General features: G+C 29.5%; 2 protein-coding genes across 2 annotated transcripts; both read right to left on the reverse strand.

Moving 5' to 3' along the window:
- Positions 1–10,639: 10,639 nt before the first annotated feature.
- LOC148229356 (arylphorin subunit beta-like) lies at positions 10,640–16,403 on the reverse strand. The gene is made up of 4 exons (XM_088197732.1): positions 16,257–16,403; positions 16,067–16,185; positions 11,873–12,834; positions 10,640–11,720 (listed from the first exon to the last, which is right to left on the reverse strand). The coding sequence occupies exons 1-4, from the start codon at positions 16,321–16,323 to the stop codon at positions 10,883–10,885; spliced, it is 1,986 nt and encodes a 661-aa protein (XP_088053858.1). The 5' UTR covers positions 16,324–16,403; the 3' UTR covers positions 10,640–10,882.
- Positions 16,404–17,906: 1,503 nt separating this feature from the next.
- On the reverse strand, positions 17,907–20,499 carry LOC148229357 (hexamerin 70b-like). Its single transcript, XM_088197730.1, has 6 exons — positions 20,393–20,499; positions 20,194–20,327; positions 19,308–20,132; positions 19,092–19,249; positions 18,566–19,026; positions 17,907–18,499 (listed from the first exon to the last, which is right to left on the reverse strand). Exons 1-6 carry the CDS (start codon positions 20,475–20,477, stop codon positions 18,057–18,059), a joined length of 2,106 nt encoding a protein of 701 aa, XP_088053856.1. The 5' UTR covers positions 20,478–20,499; the 3' UTR covers positions 17,907–18,056.
- Positions 20,500–22,368: the final 1,869 nt, after the last annotated feature.

A 22,368-nucleotide genomic window follows, 5' to 3' on the forward strand; every position in this document is an offset into this window, starting at 1 on the left:
CTGACGCCAATTAGACCAGAAATAATCTTAACCACAAAGAGTTATACGAAAATGTTTGGTCAGGCATTCCTGAACAAGTCACGCGAATAATTAATACAAAATTATTATAATATAGTATTTTAAGAATGCCATTATATATTTTCTATAGTATGTCTACAATTTTCAACATGAACTAAAAATAAAATATTTTTAGTGGAATGAAAAATTGATATATTATGATTATAAGAACTTAAATAAACAATGTGAATAGGATTTGCAAATTTGGCTATTTTCCACATACCTTTTTGATTAAGACGGTTTTATTGCGGCTTATAAGAATACAATTTATTATGATCTAGTCATATGTTAAAAAGTTTTTTATATGTAATTTTATATATTGGATAAAAATACAAGGTATAAGACAGAGACGGCTTGGAAATATAGTACATATAAGCTTGCCTTTTTTAAATTTTATTTGTTCACATATGTTTGAATAATATATACATATATAGGTACATACAAATATATGTATAAATAATGAAATAACTTTTTTTGATATTAACAGGTATTCTAAAATAAAACAAAATTATTCTCGCAAATCATAATTGAATAAGAGGTATTTAAAAATTAATATGGGTTAAAATAAGCCATCAACACATAAACACTAACTCATATTTATATTATATAGATATATAATATAAATATTTCACAGCACATTCGTTCTGAAACATTCATCACTCGTAATTATATAAGTACATTAAAAAATTACCCGTTGAGGTAAAGAGGATGCGCAAAATGACAAATGTTATTTTACCCCTTTGTTAACGAACGACTGAAGTAGCGAGCAGAAAGTTTTACTTTTGAGGCGTAAAAATCATTTCCTAGGTGTGTCCAAGAAGGTTATTTTTCATTTATATTTTATTTTTGTAGTATTAAGAAGTTTAGTGAAAATTAGTTTTTTAAGATTCGCAGTTTTTTTATCAATAAATAATGTAAATATAATAACTAAGATCTTGCCATCAATAAATTTTATATTATAAAATATTGCAATGTGCATGATTTAACATAGTAATATTCGATATTAAAATACCGGTATTTGCAATATATTTTTCTAAAACGGTCTAAAATGATTAATTCATTAGTAATGTATAATTATTGAATACCTTTAAATATCATATATTTCAAAAATAAAAATGTATCTATTTACAATTTTGATTTAAGGAAGTGTATTTGTTAATTTATTAAAAGTAAACAACTGCGCGAAATTTTTTAAGTAGTAAGATCGCGCCTGATTAATGCGGTATTTATGAAAAGTAAAGAACACAATATTTTTATAAGCAGTGGGATATAGTTTTTAAGTAAAAATCTAATGATTTCTAAAGGATTAAGGCACAATACAGTGAGTTGCAAATCTGAAAGCCTACAATTCTAAAGTTAATAAAATATAAGTTTATTTTTTATTAAGTATTACAAATACTAATATGTTAAAAAGCTTTATGCATCTCTATTTTAAAACTTCAATACTATAAATTATATATAGACGCTGCAAAAAAAGTTTGAGAGCTTTTCTGTGTTTTTAATTCCCCGTTTTTTGTATGAGGGTTTCTATTTTTCACTTAGTATTTTTATGTACTTATGAATTTTTACTATGGCATATATTTAATAATGCAAAATAAATTTGAAACTTAGTTGTGTTTTTATTTTTACTTTCAACGTTTATCATTAATTGAAAAAATACCGATGTTGAGATTATGCTATTATAATAAAAGCCTAAGTCCTGACTATAAAAAATAAAAGCATTTCAAGCTTTAAGCTAAAGATTTTTTTTATAAACGCAATTTATGTAGCAATATTGAATAATACATTAAGCCAAAATTGTTTAAGTAATCATTATACAACATAGGTAATATCACAATAACAAATAACTAATAAAGTTCATATCAAACTTTTTTAATTTGTAATAAAAAATCGTTGGCTTTTAAAACTGTTTTAAATTTATAAAACATTTAAAAAAGATCATTTTAAAATTATTTTAATCCATGTATAGATTATTTCCATTAAACACTCAATGAAATAAATGTTATTTTTGAAGCGAAATTGTATTTCTACTTTGATCTTCCTTGATCTGTGCGCGTTCGATTTTATTTTTACATTATAATATATTTATTTTCATTTATAGAACTGAATCTTTTAATACTCATATTCTTAGCGCCGTCACGCCGTTTGTAACATTTATTTTCATGATAAATCACGCCAAAGTGTTGTCGCTGAAATGACATCGTTAACAAAAAACTTTCAAGGCACGCGGAAATATGTCATTATAATATTTCTCATTGATATTTAGGGTCGCAGACTAAATATAAAGTTTATTTTTACAACGCAACATACTCGTGACTCATATAATTGTACTATTTTTTAACCCTATTCACAAAGCCAAGATAATATCGCATAATGAGTTGGCACCTTGTTTATGTTTGTTGCTACATATACATAATGCTTCTATAAATACGTTAATATTACGTAAATAGCATGATGCATACTAAAACTAACATTTTTAGAGTTGATGTTTTTATTACATTTATGTATTGCAGTTTTAATAGATCATGGTTAAGAATTAACCAAATTTTCATTGTAGAAGTATGCATATTGTTAATGTTAAATCGGCGCCCTAAAGTCGTTATGCATCTATTAGATTTATGCATTCCTTTATACAAAAATACTTTGCTAGACATCATAATTAGACTTCTATATTCATAAATCATAATTAAGTCTGATATTATGTTATAAGAATGATTAATGATTCCGCGTCGTTTCTATTATAGTCCTTTTGCTATTTTATTTTATTCTCACTGTGCTTAAATTAGAATGAGAAACCATTGATAATTTTTTAAGCGTCTTAGATTCTTCAACATATTAATACTTTTTTAATCTATTAGAGATTTGTTTTGACAGATCATATTTTAACCATAAAAATATATTATAATATCAAAGCACTGTACGAAGTCGTGCCGCAAATGTGTGAGTAGTGCTTCAATGCAAGAGTTCAATTAAAATCCGTTAAAGTACTTTTCAAGTTCTTATTAATAACTTTAAAGCACTTGATAGCCTGAAGTTTTTTTATAAAATTCGCATAAGGTGTGTTCTTCGCTGATGTTTCTTGTGTCGGTATCTTGGCTTGTCTCTGCTCCATGGCTTTTCTGCATCGTCTCCCTTATGTGACAAACTATCACATATTTTATAACGCTGGTTCGAGACAGCTCTAGCGAATTGCAAATGCAAATTTTTGCAAGTCAATTCTTGTACAGACCTACAAAATATGTCACTCCGGTGATCAGTAACCATAGGGTAGATGTGCAAGGTAAATGTATTGTCTAGCGCGCGTCCTTTCCAAACATAGAGTATTTTTTTCGGTGTTACTTATAGATGATTAATGACGTCTCGGAATAGATGTGCTTTTACGTAATCAGCGCAATAATACAATCAATTAAAAACCCAATATAATTCGAGACTTTTGATTTATCTTATCGTTGTTCGAAGTGGTCGTTAGAATTGCATGAATTATTAAAAATTATGCAGGTATTTAAAACACAAAAATAATGATTTGTACTTTAATTTTTATTTTATTAATAAATAGCTTTCCATTGGTATTACATTATTCAATATTTCTTCGTATTTTATTATTTGTATTACATAATTCTATTCTAGAATTAACTATACATTTGATTTCAATAAATCATTTTCGTAGTTGGCATTCATTAATTATATTAATTAAATTAGTTTAGTCTACAGAATCATTTACAATTTGTGAATACATTTTTAACTCTTTGATTTTAGTTCATGAATTCACAATCATATGCATTGCATGTGATGTATATATTTTAGAAAATAATATATAAGTTATCCTTTTTTTGGATTGCCTTGATGGTTGCTTTATTATCATTCTCATATAATATTGCTTTAAAGTAGCTGTTGCTGTTTGATCCATTGACTTTATTTTGCTGTGGTATTATGAGAAAAAGCACAACATTAATTTCTTTACATAAATTCTGCACGGATTTCTTATGCATTGTCTAATGATAAATTATTATAACCACAACGATGCGTAACATTAGGGATAATATTAAATAAAATTTCTGCTTAGATTTCTAAATGAGAAATAATTTCCTGCCTTTGCTCTTCAATGTTTTAGGATTTTTTATTCGATAATTAAGCATTGGTTTCAATTTGATAAACATGTCAATAAAAATCTAATTTTTAAATATGTTCGAAATTCGAGGACAACTTGTAAATAACAGTCAAGTGTTAACAATTGACTACCCTATGGTGAAAAAAAATTATATACTTTATAAGCTACTTTTGGCTTAAGAGAAACATGAAAGAGCAGAAGGGGTTCTTTCTCCCTTTCATCAGTGGAGTTTTGGAAAATTTAAGGAAAACTTTTAGACAGATACCTTTGGTGTCAGGCTTTAACAACCATTAATCGATATGACTACAATCTAGTGATTTGCATTATTGTTATAAAAGTAAAAATAATATTTGCATAATAAAGTTTGTCATATTATAGTTATTTATTATCAATGTTACGATTAAAACAATATCATAAAAAAGTTTTACTAAATCTATTGCATATTTGTATTTTGTAGAGAGCAATTGTAAAACTATTACTTTTTGATATATAATAAAAAAATAAACACTAATTTGCCTCCGTACAAAAAATTAGTGTAAAAATCTTAAGAGAAAAATGTGTTTATACTTTTAGCATAGTGATAAATATAAAATTATATAGTTGCAAGAAAAAGTGCAAGAAAAGTGATTTACGAGAAAAAGAAGAAACTCGGTAAATCATATGTATGTATTTTATTAAAATCACGATGATTTGTCTTCAAAAAATAATAATAAAAATGTGTAGGTATTTAAGTGTTACATAATACCATCGTAACACATTGGGGTAACCAGTCAAGTTATAATGACCAGATTTTAAATAAATAAACTTGTACTAATTGATATTTAAATGCTTAAAAATGACGAATATTTAGCATGTTTTTATTTGTCAATCGGTGGTGTCACCACCTTTTTATCAGCAAATCGCCCACAAAATCTAGTGGGCGACTTACTGATAAAAATAACCGTACTAAAAAATGAATTATGACAACTATATATTCCTGTTCTTTTTCACAAAAGAAATAATATTTTTTGTTGCATGACATATTTTGATATCAAATTGTATTAGCAAACTATTATAAATTATACCAAATTATCACCTTTCTTAAATGTACGTTTTGATTGATACAAATTCTTCACCAGAATATTACTCATTCATTTTTTTATTTAATAAATATATTATTCGTCCATTATATGGCCAAATATAATAAAAAATGTGCGGAAAAAAAATTTATATTTTTTTCTGTGAATTTTTGAGGAAAATATTAAATCTCTCTGGAATCGCGGGGGTAGTGTTTTTTCGATTCGTTAGTTAATTAACTTGCTATGTTACACTATAAACTTGACACGTAAACTAACTTCTTTCCAATTTCAATCATCAGCTATATTAGCATAATCACATTATATTTAGAAATATATTTGCTCATTTGTAAAAATAAAATTGATATTTTATTATTGTTTTTTAATTGAAAATTGTCACTAATTTATTGTAAAGATAGATAACAATTAATAATTCGTAATATTATAAATACCGCCTTCACTATGGATGTATTATAAATTCAAGAATTAGTATTTCTGAACCAAGAAAAATAAAACGCCCACGTAAAAATATTTTCTCAATGGTATTAATAACGTATAAAAAGATGACCTATATTTGCAAGGGCAGTATATGCATCAGATTGTTTGTTATATGTATCAGATTTTTTTCTATTATTTTGATAAAAAAATGTCTTATACACTTCCATATGGCAATATACTTTCGGACAGCCTCCATGAAAAAATATATAAAACATACTAAACAACACATTGCATGTGTGAATGAAAGTGAAATAGTTAATTAATGACAGTGCCTCTAAAATTAAATTTGCATGCCCATAAAAAATAAAATTGTGCAGCGAATTTATCTACTAATTTATAAGACAAAGTGAAGATATTAACACTAACGAAAACTAACAACAAGTTCGTTAAAAATAATAATAAAATTTACGGTAAGAATAATTTATTTCTTTTAAAATAAAAAATGCTAAAAATATTCAATGCAATAATAGAGCAATAGTATTACAACAGTGAATTTTGAAATTGCTAATAGTATCAGCTTAGATGTGCCAGATTTTTTTATAAAATAAAAAATGACGGCAAAATGGCTCTGACACAATCGTTTTTATTTTTATGTGGGGTATACTTGAAAAAAAATTGCAATGGAATAAATTATGTGTCAAATAAATTAGCTTTATGAACGTTAAGAGAGGTGCTCTTTGAACAGGAGTTGCAAGAAAAATTGTTTCTATTACTAAAAAGCGTAAAAAAATTAACCCTGCTAAATAAATGGTAATTATTTGTATTATAAAATAAAATAATCGATATAGAAAAGCCCAAATTATAACTTATGTTTAATACGGTATCAGAGCTGGTACAAAAATCAATTTAGAAAAAATATTGAAAGAGTATCAAAATTAGATACGATCGAATTTACTTTAATTATATGATTTTCTATTAAACTTATTTAACTATCGATGCTGAAGTATAATGCCAATGTGATACATCTATAAATTTGTACTATAATATAAATAATTGAAACGTTGCAATGATCGGCGTTAAAATGCCAACTTAAGAACAACAACAACCAACTATATGATATGCACTCTTTTAAACCAAATTAATGTCAGACCAGATGTAGTATTACTATTAAAGTAAATCTCATCGGTGCTCCCACCAATCGACAATCGCCAAAACGCAAGTTTACTGTCGAAACCAATGCTGGAATTCATCTCTCGCGTACCGTTATTGATGTCGTTTCCAATGTATGTATAATAGTGAACCGCGAATCTGCCATAATGTAGCGTGATCCAGTTGTTGAGAATTATAGCTGCTCCCTCCTTAGCGCACATTAGAGCCGCTCTATAAATAGGCCGCGTGGAGAAAAAAATGTGCGTGCCGGAGATCTTTTTCGGGATGCTAGACCGTCGTCATGACGGTGGGTTTTCTAGCGGTTTTCTCGCTGCTTATTCGCGTGAATAAAACCAGAGCTGTAAATCTTGCAGTTTTGACTCCGGACACAGAAATATTTGTTGGTGTCGGACCGCAGACGCGGCCGATGTTTTCTTTGGCGATTCCCCTTTGATGTAACTGCGGGCACTTTATGCGCTGGTCAAGGTAGATAATTCACACACGTGGAGCACGCACGATTATAAATGTTATATACACGCACAAGGATCTTCTTCTTCATAATCCTTTTCTTGATTCACTAAGACATTCAATACTTTGAGAAACGGATAAATATAGCGGTTTCCTGCTGTCTTCTACTTTTTATTGATTTGTTGATATGATGAGTGGGAAGAGAATTTTATTAACAGACATCTCCAGTACACAATTGTAATATTTTATCATTATTTTATAAATGTTATAATAATAATTTAATTAGAATTTAATTCTTGGAATTAAAGTTCACTACCGATGAGAATCAATCACTTATAAGAGCATATCAATAATTCGCTATTGCGGTGAAAGCATACCACTAAAAATTAGCAAAATATTTTTTTTAAATTATCTATTAAGCTAAATAAATAATTAAAATAATATTTAAAAATATTTTCATATTCCAAAGAAGTAAGTTAGCTGAAATTTTTAAGAAAACTCCTCTAACAAATATTTTTTAAGAAAATACTTCAGATGATTTTTAATTCAATTTTATAATTAATTTTAATACATAGTTATTATGTTTTTCAATTAATATTTAAAAAATTGTGCTAATATGAGTTTTAAAAAAACTAAATATAATTTACGAAAATATAAATTTTCACTACCCAAAATCACCATAAAAAAATTGTGCAGTTATTTTGCAAAATAATCACTTTAATATTTTAGTGGATAAAAGCAATGCTCTAATTAGTATTATAATATATTAAAATAAGCATCGGTTAATCCGTGAATTTTTAAATCAAAGGTAAAATCTACCAAATAAAATTTATTTTAATATAATTAATTTTATTAAATCAGAGACTTAATTCAAAAAATGTGTAATATTGTATATATTACTTTTAAAATTATTAAATGGAAAATCTCTTTAACGGAAACTTTTTCAAATGCAATGAAAAGACTTAATTTTACATACAGATGTGAGGGGTTTAAGCAAAGCAAGATTTTCCAAATATTTCGGGATTCATATAACGAAATCATAATTTTCCTAAAGAGGAGATAATCATTAAAATCTGTTTGACTAAAATTTTCGGTGTGATATATTTACAAGGGTAATGAAATAACTAAAATGCTACAAATAAAATCTGTGATTTTATTTGTAGCATTCTGCGTTTAAAATACAGATTTAATTTGTTTATTTAATATTAATTTTAACTTTTATCTATTTATTTCTGCGTTTAAAAGACATTTAATAAATATTTAAATTATGATCCAAGATCTTAGTTATAAACGTTTTAAAATAAATACTTGGCATCATTTCAACGCAGAAAAATACATGTCCGAAATACAAAACGTCCTACAAGCAGGGATGTCATTTAGAGGGGCGGGGTAGATAAGGACATTAATCCCTCCCTCCTAAATTTGGCCAGACAAAAATGCTATGATCCATAACGTAATCAAAATATTTTAAAAAATTACCACTGACTGGCGAACTAAAAATTTTGAAATAAAATAGAAAACATTTATGTTCCATACCTTAAAAAAATCATCACCATCCCACATATTTTTTCTAGCTCCTTAACGCCACCGCCGAAAACATGCTTGTGCTTGGTAAGCTAGTTAAGATACTAGATGTCTTGATGGGCAAGAATAAGGGACGCAATCGCGATTCTTAATTGCACGATATAGCTCGCAGCCTAAAGTCGTTTATGTATTGCTGACACCGCTCCTTAGCAACTAAAAAAATGCTTTAATAAGTATACGAGATACGGAGAATGCAATATATTATATTGTTTGCAAAAAACGATAGAATATAAATACGAATACCACTCATTCTTGCAGATATTTAATTTAATTTTATAAATACAGGAGCATACAAAATAAATCGCATCATCAATATTTTACTAGTTTTATTTTTTATAAACACATATTATTGCATATAAATTAAATAATTATAAATTACATAAAAAAATACAGTATGTCGATTATAACTCAATATCAATTAAAAGATTTTCAAAGAAAATATTGAACAAGTGCAATAAATCAGATTAATGATAAAAATAATCAGTGCCAAACTGAAGGGCATAAAATTGACGTTAAATTCGCATGTGAATATTAGCGAAGCATTTGATACCGAAATATATATGACAACCCTTAAATATGTGTTTATGTAGTCGTATACCTGACAAAAAGTCTTTATTAGTTAAAGAAATGCGTCTAAAACTGATCAAGTGGACCAATCGCCACAAAATCTATCCTGTTTTGGATTAAAGAAGTGAAATTTCCTGATGAAAATTATATAAATTTATATTATATATCATATGTTAAACGGTGCTCTAGGTTTGTTGTCAATGTGTCAAAAGGTACAGCGAAAATGTATACCATGCTACTGTGCGAACTCCAGAGAGGCAAATGATCTCGGGGGTGTTTCTTATATTCCGGAATGGAAGGTATCTATTTAATCAAAGGAACAGTTAGAGCGGTAGATTAAAAATCTATCCTGTATTTTTTCACGTCGTTAGCTTAAATTAGACTGCAATTTTTTTATTAATTTGATCAAAGCAGTTGATTTAAAAATAATTTAACTAATATTTTAATAAAATATTTCAGAATATAAAGAAAATGTATAAATAAATATTTGGAATATTAATTATACATTTTTATTAAACCGATAGAATATAATTGAGACATAATTAAGAAAAAAATCGATTGCACAACTTATCGAGCAAATAAAAATTTAGAAATGATCGAAAGAGTTCACTATGAATTAGTTTAATTTGTTTAATTATTTTATGCTTTTCCATATTTTAACAATATTGAAGATTAAAGGGGGTGCAACCATATAATGTTAATATACAATTTTAAAATAATTTGTCAATACATTATATTTTAGAATTTAGTAATGAATTTTATTTTATTACTGTTTTAATTTTTATTTTTATTTCATTGTTTATTATTGGTTTGTATTTTTTCTGTGTTATATTTTCAATTTAATAAAAATAAAAATTTTCTTAGCATTATGCGTTTTTACAAGCATCTTCTAGCTTGAACTACATATTCTCAAATAAGGCAAAGATTTTTAGATTGGAAATTGCCCATTTTAGATAATCTTTATACGTTATATTAAAAACACAATGAAAAATTAATGTATCTCCATTTTTTTACATATTTTTTTATCATAGTATGCTGCGTAATTCTGGAGAGAGCTTTGATGTACCGTGGGTGAGAAAATTTTTTGGAGCACTGATATGAATCTATTGCTGTAATTAGTTTTTTCTATCATGTATATTTTTACAGTTAGTTTAATCACTTTTTATTACTACGCATGAAATACATGAATATATTAAAAAAATCTTTATAAATAGAAGTACAAAAAATATATTTTTATTGACTGGAATGTACACACATATCTAGGCCATAGATTTTCAAAACACGGCCCGCAAAATTAATTTTATTTTTGCAATTCTTTTGCACTACTGACATTAAAAACTTGATAAAAGCCAGATTTTTGATCAATTGACAATATTTAATAAATGATACGATACGTTAATTAAAAGTTTAATTATTTACGTATAAAAGAATGGAATGATATTACTTGAATATCAATTTATTCATTATGGTAAATAGTAAAATCTGTCATGTACATATTTGGTGTATAAAATTTTGATTCGTCTATAAGACGATCCAGTGGATAACCATAAGATTTATCATCATTTATACGATAGGAGAATGCATAATACGAATTCGTTTGAACATATGGTGTTATTATAGCGAACATTTTAAAGACTTGTCCGCCTTTTTTACCCTTCGGCATCATTGTCCACAGTGGCATTCTGTTTTTAAACTTAAATTCATCAAAATCATATTTGCCGTCCGTTGTGTATGATTTTAATTTTTCATACAAATCTCTGGTTGGTATTTTATATTGATAAGTATTATAAAATTCAGTATTATTTCTTATAATCAGATTACTTCCGGCCTTTAACACATAATTGAATTGATCGATTTGCACGAAATCAGTTCGAGATTGTTCCAAACGAAGGAGTCTTCCTTGATTATCGTACTTAGGTCCTATGAATAATCTGATTGTTGAATTGTCGGCGAAATCTGAAATCACCGATATGTTGATTGAGAAAGCTTTGTGATTCAAGCGTCTCTGTCTTGCAAAGCATAAAATATTTTCTTTGGCCGCTTCCATTTCTGCTTTGCTGATGTAAGCTGCAGTGGTTATGTCAAAATCAAAGTCTTCCATGAATGTTTGCACGTCATCGACGGAAACACTGCTGATTTTAACGAAAGGAAACGTCAAATAACTTGAGCTGTACCTTTCTAAATAACCTTTGTAGACGTAGAAGTAATGCAAATATCTCTGGTTTAATTGGTAGAACATTGGATCTCGCAAAGCTGTCACGTCCATTTCGAGCGCAGATGGGACGTAGTCTTTCCTGAAATGAGCAAAATATAAATATATATCAGACGAAAATATTTTTTGTGATATTATAGGAAAACATTATATTCATAATATGGATTTGTTTGTTAAACATTTTTAAATAAATAATTATTTATTTATTATAAATAAAAATAACATTTGACTTACTCTTCAAAAGGGTATACTCCAGCTCCTAATAAGAACTTTGCCAAAACCGTTGGATTTTCATAAGTACTGCTAATTCCATTCTCGCCTTCATGTATTAAACTTGCTAATGGTTCAATACTGCTTGATTTTGAAAGAGTATAAATATCATGTAAATGATCTCTGATCCGCTTTTCATGATCTTCAACACTTTGCAATCTGTACACATTATCGTTTTTCATCATATCGTATTTTTCACTCCTCATAGGGAACGATTTTCCATTGTGATATCTTAAAAGTGGATTAAAAGGCGCCTCTATGGGCTTTGTCCAGTAAAAGTTTTTGACTTGATTCATGTCGTTTGACAGCCTTTCCAAATTGTACCGAGCTTGTATCTGTTGATGGATAAAGTAGTACAATTCTCCTCTGATCGAAGCATCGTTTCGTAAAGTCTGTCCTCTATTCCAAAATGGATATTGTGCGTTAAAGTAATAATAGAAACTGTTCAATCCTATATCGTTAGTGAAGTAAGATATTTTTTGCTCCTGGTTGGATGTTTCAAAAGAAGTAGCGAAATTACTGGTGATTGTGTAATTATCATCCACTGAATATAATCCATACATAGCTGCCAATTTTCTATCAGTCACAAATCCTTGTTCCTTGATCCTACTACATTTGTTAAGCACGTCGTCAGTGACGAAATAGAAAGGATAAATTTCATAAATTGCAGGTATGTAGAATTTTCTGCAATCGTTTCTGTGAATCAGTGCCAACGTGAACGCATATACAAATATCCCTTCATTCGTGTACTCTCTGGACCAACATGCTGTGTCGTAAAAGACCTTCAAGTCCTTGGAAAAGTATAATAGTCTAAACAGTGCTTTAGCCTCGTTTCTAACCTTTTCAAATGTAAGCGAGAAAAGACGATATTTTGGTAGAAATCCTTTGCGTTTAACAATCAAGAACTCATTCAGGACCTCTTCATTCTGGAATGATACAATAAGAGTTAAAGGTAAAAGATAGTAATATTTATCAAATGAGGTGTGCTAATAATGATTTTTTAAATGAAGCAAATATGTTATTAATTAAGATAATTGTAAACCAATTAAAAATATATTAAAAATTAATACTTCCAATTTTAATTATTATTAGAAAATGTCAATGAAGACTTCCATAATTATATAAATAAAAGCCGCTACAAGTAAAAGTAAATATAAAACATCTAAAAAAAGTCTGTCCATGGTTTTATAAGCTTCTAAATAACTTAATTAAAAATATAAATATTTGTCATCACAAATGAAAGTGTTACGTTGTCACATTTTTCAGATCTCATTGCCCCGCGAAATTCTCTTATGGTTTAGGCGGAGATATTCGAATCAGAAATACTTCCATCGATGACTTTTGATCATGGATAGAAATTTTGTATGCACATCGCCTAAAGGCGTCAAGGATGCTCGCATTTATTATGCGGAGCGCGTGTCACTATAATAATTTATTGGTGATTCGGGTTTTGACGACACGCTAGTTCGTTCAAAAGTAAGTACTACATGTTTTTTGAGTTATCTTTACAAGAGGGAGTACGGTTTCTTCTTTTTTTATTAGTGTTCGGCTTAACGCTTACTCAATTAGGAACTGTGGGGGTTCTGCTTTAAACTCACGACTTAATCACCGTAACCACGGTAATTATAAGGATGAACTTAACCAGACGGACCACTACAATAACCTTCGTTATGTCCAGAGAGAGGGGGGAGAAGGGAACTATCAGACAACAATCGTAATTACCTTCCGATTTAGAGAAAAGATATTTCTTTGTTGCGTATCGGTTGCGGTAACAACGCACCATTAAAATTTATCCCGTTGCACAATTCGACCTTCAAATATGTCTATCAAGAAAATGTTACTTTCTAAAAGCGTGAATATATTTCGTTTATCGAATAAGCGAGTGCAACAATTGACTGAATAATCGCTCCGTGGTTATGATTCGCCAGAGAGCTTTATATACCTATAATACTTAAGGTCGGTTTTCAAGGAACGAATAGCCAGAAAATAACTGAGACCCAGCCAGAAGGGAACGGAGACGGACAGAGATATAGAAGAGAGGAACAGATATCGAGGGAAATGAGCTGACAGCAAGAAGAACGTGTCACAGAGAGAGGAATATCGCCAGATTACGAGACCTCAGAAGACCATCCATTGGACATCATCCCTCCGCCAGCTTCTTCATCAGCGCTCGTAGCAATACTCGCCCATAATACTTTGTTACAATATATGTAATACAACAATAAATTATTACTAGTTTCCGGCGCCTTTCTGGCTGCCAAGTCACACTCCTTATAGCTAAAAATCATTACAATCGATTTTATTGCTTATATGATGCAGATTTTAATTTATGGCCTGCAGTCAATGCTATGTAAAATTTTATGTTCAGATTTTTTTATTTTTTATGTGACTATAATATGTGCTGAATTATGAAATCATTAAAATCATATTGATGATTCACATGCAGTGATAAATAAAATATTGTCAAACTTCCAGCTGATTATCACATAAGTTTTTGCACGATATTCTTAGGAATTCCTTCATTGGAGGAAACAAAAATGTATATATTTGTAAAATAATATCTTCAAAAATACTTTTTAACTAATATTTTAAATATTAAATCACTATGGACATTATTAAATTTGGAGAGCCTGGAATTTTCTTATATTGTGCTTACTTAATTTTTTGACACCCAGCGCGCGCAAGCGTTATATATGTTCATTTACAGAGCTCTTTGATCATTAATCGCCCATTAAAATGACACTTTTTATAGCTTTAAATTAACTACATTATTTTACATACTCCTTTGCTTGATAATAACGACAATGCCATAAAGAAATGGATCACTAAACTAATCCCGCATTTATAAAGAACTAACATGGCTATTTTAATACACACTAAAAGCAAAATGCCTAATAATCTTTTACAAAAATCTCTTTACTTTCCGAGTATCCCTCGTACATTAGCTACGGATAATAAAAAAGAACGAATAAATATAATAGTTGAGAATTCATTCATATTTTTTAAAGTAAGATTTTATTGATCACATAAACTGTTTGAATAAAAATAAAAAAATTTGCACTTTATGATATTTTATAGAACCATTAAATTGTGTAATTTTGTAAGACATACATTATTGTATAATGTATTCATTAGTGAAATAGCCAACGTATTACTATTTACTTTACATTAGCTCAAATAAGGAAGAAAAAATAAATAACTATCAAATTAAAACCCACCTTTGGCAAAAAAATATGTATTTTATGTGAGTATATTTGTATGTCTATGTATATATAATTTACACATATCTCAGCAGGATTATGTGCATATATTATAAACAATATACAAATATCTAGGCAAGATATTGTCAACTGAATTTTTTGTCAAAAATGAGCTTGTGTACTCTTCTGAATGAAATTAAACATCTAGAACATTTAAAATCGCAACAGTACGATAGATCAGTTAATCTCAAATAGACCATATTGTTCCTTAAATTCTATCGTATCTAGGAGATGGAAATTACTGATTATTATAAAATTATAATTCTAGCAGCTTACGTTTATTTATATTTTCTTAATTTCACAGATAAAATCAAGCTAAGTTGTTTATATACTTTAGTTTTAGAATCAAAGTATATTATAAAAATAAAAATATATTAAATAGCATACCTATCTATTTTTATAACATATCAATTAATCCTACCATAAATCTGATGATTAAGATATTCTTAATCAAAAGTTGGTTTATTAATATTATACAATAGTACATAACTAATTAATTGTCAATCCATTCTAATAGACAAGCAGATATACATATGTATATGTGTTAATATCATATCACAAAGTGTTTGTTAAGCTTGTCAAATAATACAAGAGTATAACTTAATTATTGAATATACATGTAATCAAATTAAACGAACATGTATCTTAGTTAATAGTATCTATTCAAAGCATAATCATCAAACACATTTTAAATTAATATATCAGATAATTTATATAATTTATTGCAATTATTATTTTGCAATTTATCTCAAGATAAAAAAAAAAAGTTGACATAAATTAATTTAATAATATTATTAAATTTATTTTTATTTACATATTATATATTAGGTCTTAGGTTATGTGATTATTTATTTAAAATGAAATACTTATATTAAATTATCTAATAAAAAAATCTTACCGTGTATTGTTTTGCGTCAAATTTGAAATTTTTTGCAATGTCAATTTGCTCCGGGTAGTTATTTTGCATTATTACATGATTGAACAGTTCGATGATTCCCTTTTGATATTTAATATATTCTACAAAATAATATTAAAATATACAGTACAAATATATAAATGACATATAAAAATAGTATTTTATTACATACCATCTTTTTCATAAAATTCCCCATAGACGAGTGCTATCAGAAATACTATTATTGTTAAGAACCTCATCTTCGTGCGGAGATTATAATAATGACCAATTTATACACATTGAAATTATATTTAAGTTCTATTCTTTAGGTAAATATTGAACGAGAGTGTGTTTATCGTAAAGTGATAAGTAAATGAGAGACCGAAGTTCATGTGAAAGGTCAACACGGAACCATTATATGTTTTTCCAATATATAACTTACATTAGACAAATTCGCTAAAAATAAAAAAAAATATTTTTATCATTAATTTAAATAGTAGATCGTTTTATAGGAGAGAAAAAAATCATTATAATGAAGAAAAAAATTATTTATGGTTTTTGTTATTTAGCTCCGAGCTATCTTTACCTTCTGATGTGATGATTCTTCCTTTCTTACTAAAATTCATGAGCCTTATTTCTACAAGATAAAAATCAATACAATAAATATAATGATCATAATTATAAAAAGAAATGTAATTAGCAAGAATGAAATAAATTTTTAAAATGTTGCGTTATTACAAAATTAACACATTAAAATTATTTTTGGGTTATGTTATCCATTCCTAGTAACAATTGTTATATTCATAATATTTTTACTTACCGGTTTCACTGTCGATGAAACTACAAAGATATAATTATTGTAAAGATCCATATTCATTTATTTTGTATATATTTTCTACCCTTTTAGTTTCACAATACTTATAGAATAATAAAAATGATTGTTTGCTTCTTCGTAACTATGGAAACTAACTAATATATAGCACGCTTTTTATTTTTATTAACATTGTTTTGTTTTGAGTGGACTTGCCTTACTTTCAAAATCAATAAAAAATTAATATCATTGTTCAAAATAAATTACTAGTAAAATTTACACTGTTATTTATAGATATGATTATAAATTGATTAAAAACAGAAATTTTAAGTTAAACTTGTAATGAAAATTAGCTGTAACTCTTTTTTTGACAAAATGGACTTGCGCCATTTTCAAAATCAACCGCAAATATATTTCTAGCGAAAATATAATTTAACTGATTGGCGCTAGTGAAATTATATGCTGCTCTAAAATGTCTATTAAACTCAATTAGAGAGTTTCGAAAATCTAAGCCTTACTTTCATTAGATTAAATCCAAGTCATCTCTCACTAAGTAAAAACAGACTTCGCATCTCGCATATTGAATTATAGTTTGTCTGCAATTATATTACACTATGTTTTAAAAATATGATTGCGATCCTTACTGATATTGCTATGAATTTCTGATATGAGATTATTGGTCAAAGTGTATTCAAACCGAATTTTGGTCAATAGGAGAGCACAAAAACAATTATCACTTCTCAGAAGTTAAAAATTCACGTCAAAAGCAATAAAATCGTGTCGGTGCCGTCGCAGTGGGAACGCTCGGTAACGAGCGTTCCCACTGCGACGGTGCCGGCCCGATTTTATTGCTTTTGACGTGGATTTTTGACTTCTGCGAAGTGATAATTGTTTTCTGCGTTCTTCTATTGGTCAAAATTCGGTTTATATATTCCTCATTTAATTTATAATAATATTATATTCTCCGTTTCTAAATATTAGGAATGTTTTTAATGTATTTAGATGTTTATTAGGAACAATAAATATAAAACATTTTTTTTTTTTTTTTATAGTTTTATTTCTGTTGTTGTTGCATTGTATAAAAATTAATTAACATTCCTTGAAATCGAAAGACCATCTATTCTGTTTTTTATCTATGGTATCAAATGGTTACAAATTCCTGTTGATCACATTGTTAAACATCTAGATAGCCTTGTTGATGTCAGACTCTTGCTTGTGGAAGATGAGTACGGTCGATTCGTGGATGTTGGTGTACGAAAGGAATGTAGTCTCATCGACAGGGCGGTCGAATGGATAGCCAAGAGGCCAGCTGTCCAACCTTCTTGCTCCAGAGCCAACGCCGGTGGACATGATCTTGTCATATCCAGTTCCGTATGGCACTTGAGGTGCGTGATACGGCGATATCACCACGTAGAAGTTAAATGGCATACCTCCCTTCCTGCCCTTGGGCAACAACAACCTATCGGGGAAGCCGTCATGCTCCACATGATCATCGATTTTGTATTCCTTCTTGCCTTCCAAAGCCAGCAGAATATCTTCATATTGCACTCTTGCGGAAACCATATCGTCGGTGGTGAACCAGAAGTCTCTCGAGTTGCGTTGAATGATGTTCTTTCCAGATTTCACTGAAAAAATATTTAACTATAGAAGAAGAACTGTAAATTATTTAAAAATAATCTTGCAACACTCACGATCGTATACGAAATGATCAATCTGGAAGAGATTCTCTCTGTTTTCTTCCAGATGGATGAGGTCTCCCTTGGCGTCATATTTAGGTCCAATGAAGTATCTGAATGAGACTTTAGTTGGCTTCTCGCAGACGATGTTGGTGGTCACGGTGAATGGAAGATGATTGAGACGCGTCTGTCTAGCCTTGATGACGATTTCATCAGCTTGCTTGGTGGCTTCTTCTGGTGTGTAGTATCCGACAGATGTGAGTCCAGTATCGAAGTGATCGAAGTACGTCACTAGTTTGTCGACTTCGACGGTTTCAATCTTAACTCCTGGGCATACTAGCTCTTGCTTGGTGTACGGCACAAGGGTGCTCTTGAAATCCTTGAAGTAATTGATGTAGCGCTTGTACAATTGGTAGAACATCGGATCGCGGAGACTTGTGTGGTACAGTTCCAAAGTTGACGGATGAATCGCGTCCCTATTCAAAAATCAATGTATTAACTTGCTTTTGTAAAAATTAAGGGATTTTATCATTAGTTTTACCATGACAGAGGAGTGTACGAATTTCCGAGAAGCATCTTAGCAATCATTGGCGAATGGCGGTAATAATGAGGATTAGGGCAATCGACGTTGGATTCAATGATGCTGGCGAGAACTTCAATATCTTCTGGGTGTTTCAATGGTACGTGAGTTCCATCAGGCTATAATTTAGCATTATATTAGATTCAGTGTATTTTATATTGTAATATATGAACATACCTTGACAATGTATCCCATATCGAGAGCCTCACGAATGCGTCTTTCGTAATCTTCCACTTGGATCAAATGGGTAAGATGTTCGCCTTCCATGACGTCATAGTGGTTGGGTCTTTGCGGGAAGTAGATGCCATGAGATGTCTTCAGCGCAGGAGTATATCCAGTCTCGATGGGTGTGTGCCACGAGAAATGTGGGATTTCTCCCATGCTGTTGGACAATCTCTCCATGTAGTAACGAGCCAAGATCTGTTGGTGGAAGTAATAGAAGATCTCTCCGCGTCCATCCTTGCCTAATCCGTACTTGTCGCCTTCCATCCAGAACGGATAGTCCAAGTGAGTGTAATAGTACAAAGTGTTCAAGCCGATGTCCTCGGTGAAGTAAGACAACTTTTGTTCGTAGTTGTAGTTTTGGTACCAGCTGGAGTAATTGGTGTAGATTACGACGTTGTGGTCATCAACGTGATGTACCCTCTCATCAATATTATGTCCGTGTCCTTGCATCTTGACTTTGTAAGTTTGGTCAATCACTTCGGAGTTGTAGAAGTAGTACGGGGTTACTTCGTACGGAGGTGGGATGACTAAGCCGTGGCAGTCGGGACGATGCAAAACAGCGACGGATAGAGCGTAGACGAACATTTGCTCGTTGCAGTAGACGCGAGCCCAGCAAGCAGTCTTGTAGAAGGTGTCATAGTCCTTGGCGGTGTACAACAACTCGAACAACATCTTAGTTTGATGGGTGAGTTCTGGGTATGAGAGGGCGACCGACCTGCCCTTTGGAAGCATACCAGCCTTGTATTTGATCATGAAGTCTCTGACAACTTTGGCATCCTAAAAAAACGTATAGTATAAATAATGAATTGACGATGAAAGCAATTTATATGATACATACAGTGTATTTGCCGATGTTGGATTCGATGTCATAAGATTTTCCGACATCCAAGATCTTATTAAACAGAGCTGGTTGAGTTGTGTGGTGGTACAAGATCAAGAGATTCCTTTGCCTGGTCAAGAATTCCTTGTCCGCTAAATATAATATTAATTAATAAATGGTACTCTCTTCTGTTCCGAAATTAAATAATTGTACTCACCGACTCGGACATCTTCCTTCTCCCTGATTACTGTGGCCGTAGCCACGGCAACGAAGAGGAATAAGAACGCCGTTATTCCTCTCATGATTGCGCAGGTGTCGATGAGTGATGTCCGAACCAAATTGTTCATCTTATATACTAAAAAATTATCTAAAATTCGTATGATTAAACGTGACAATTGTTCAGAAAGGTGACACTTGAAAAATATTATCATGACCTGAGAGCGATCGGCAGTATCCAAGTCAACATATTTTTTAGAAGATTACTCACCTTAGATGATGAACTCTAGAAATACATAGAACATAATTATTGTTATCAAAATTCAGTAAGAACTATAAATATTTAACTTTCAAATATATATATATGATACATACTAATAATAATTATATTATTTACTATATAAAATATTTATGATACATCATGTAAATCACAATCAAATTAAATGTCAATAATAAATTACGAAAAGAGCAGAAGGCTTAAGTTTAACCTTTAAGAAACTTCCAAGTAGGTGAAATATTCTTTAGTCAACGTCCTTAAATAATTCAGGAATAATTAGATCATCTGAGCAGTCGAAGTCCAACAATTTTTTTTTTAAAAACCTATGACAAACTTTGCCGAAATCTTTTTCAATATCACTATATACGATCAAGATATTTTGTCACTGTTTTGGTGAAAAACAGGAGAAAAGTAACAGTGAAGAAGGCAGGACAAAAATCATGCTCTTGATACAATAAAACTTGTCTAAATTGATTAAAGGCATAACTATGGATATTTTTTCGAACAATTTAGCAGGAACTGACAACACTGCGACTGATTAATAGTTTTTATACAATTAGGGACCCTTTTTAGAAATAAGGGTGATTTGTGTGTATTTTCAAAAATCAGAAAATTATGATGAGAATCAGAACATAAATACCCTAAAAAATCAGTAATACTGATTTTGCGACCTTTCAAAATTAAAAAGGGTACTTGTGGAAAGATCTGTGTTTTTTCCTTAAATATCAATATTATCTTAGAAATATCAATTATGCTTTTATTCGATAAATCATCGAATTACACCTCATCTGGCTATTTAGATGTAGTGTATAGTATTGTCTACATAAAATGTTGATGGGATTTTTAAGTTTACATCAAAATTATATCTAAATATGATTATAAACTAGATGTAATCTCTACGATTTCTCTGCTATCGTAATAAAATTTGTATTCACTGCTTTTCCGTCTCCATCATTTTATTTATTATTGCTGTAATTGTAACAGGTGCACAGGCAAAGGGCCAAAGGACGAAGAGGCCAACGTTGTCAAATTTATATTTGCTAATTAATAAATTTGCTCTATTTGCACCTTGCTAAACTCGTGATCTAAATGTATCTAGTGTCTCGCTGCATCTACAACGCTCTACATAATATCTTTTGTAACTGTACAGAGATACTTGTCTACAACAATATGTAATAATAGTAACTTAAAAGTTTTTTATACATATGTAAGGTAGTTATCAAATACAGTCATTATCTTAACACTGTCTATTTGTATATGGCACAGTGAAGTTATTATATTCTACAAGAATAAATATAATTTCACTAACTCTGCAGTTGAAGTGTATCGAACAATTTATTTACAACTTCTCTGCTCTGTTTCATTAAAACTGTAATTGTTCACAAACGGATGCTATGTTATGCATATTTCTACATTAAGAGATTTACAGAATTGAGACATCATATCGTTCGAAAAAATACTATAATATTTAAAATAAATTAAAACAAACCTAAACCTAAGATAAGCAAATTGAGCTAATGAAAGTTAAAAAACAATAATTAGCCTTAGAACTTCATTAAGCTAAGTTTGCTTTGAATATTTCATTTAGGTTAAGCTTTAGTATGAATATTGTTTCTTCTCGAAAATTTCTCGAGAAAAATTCCAAAACAAAAATTCTCATTTCTTGATTTCTCAAGAATTTTTAAACAGTCTTTTTCTGT

Source organism: Plectrocnemia conspersa, unplaced genomic scaffold (genome assembly GCF_051122295.1).
Source record: "Plectrocnemia conspersa isolate PC_06_02 unplaced genomic scaffold, ASM5112229v1 ptg000011l, whole genome shotgun sequence".
Classification (NCBI taxonomy): Eukaryota; Metazoa; Arthropoda; class Insecta; order Trichoptera; family Polycentropodidae; genus Plectrocnemia; species Plectrocnemia conspersa.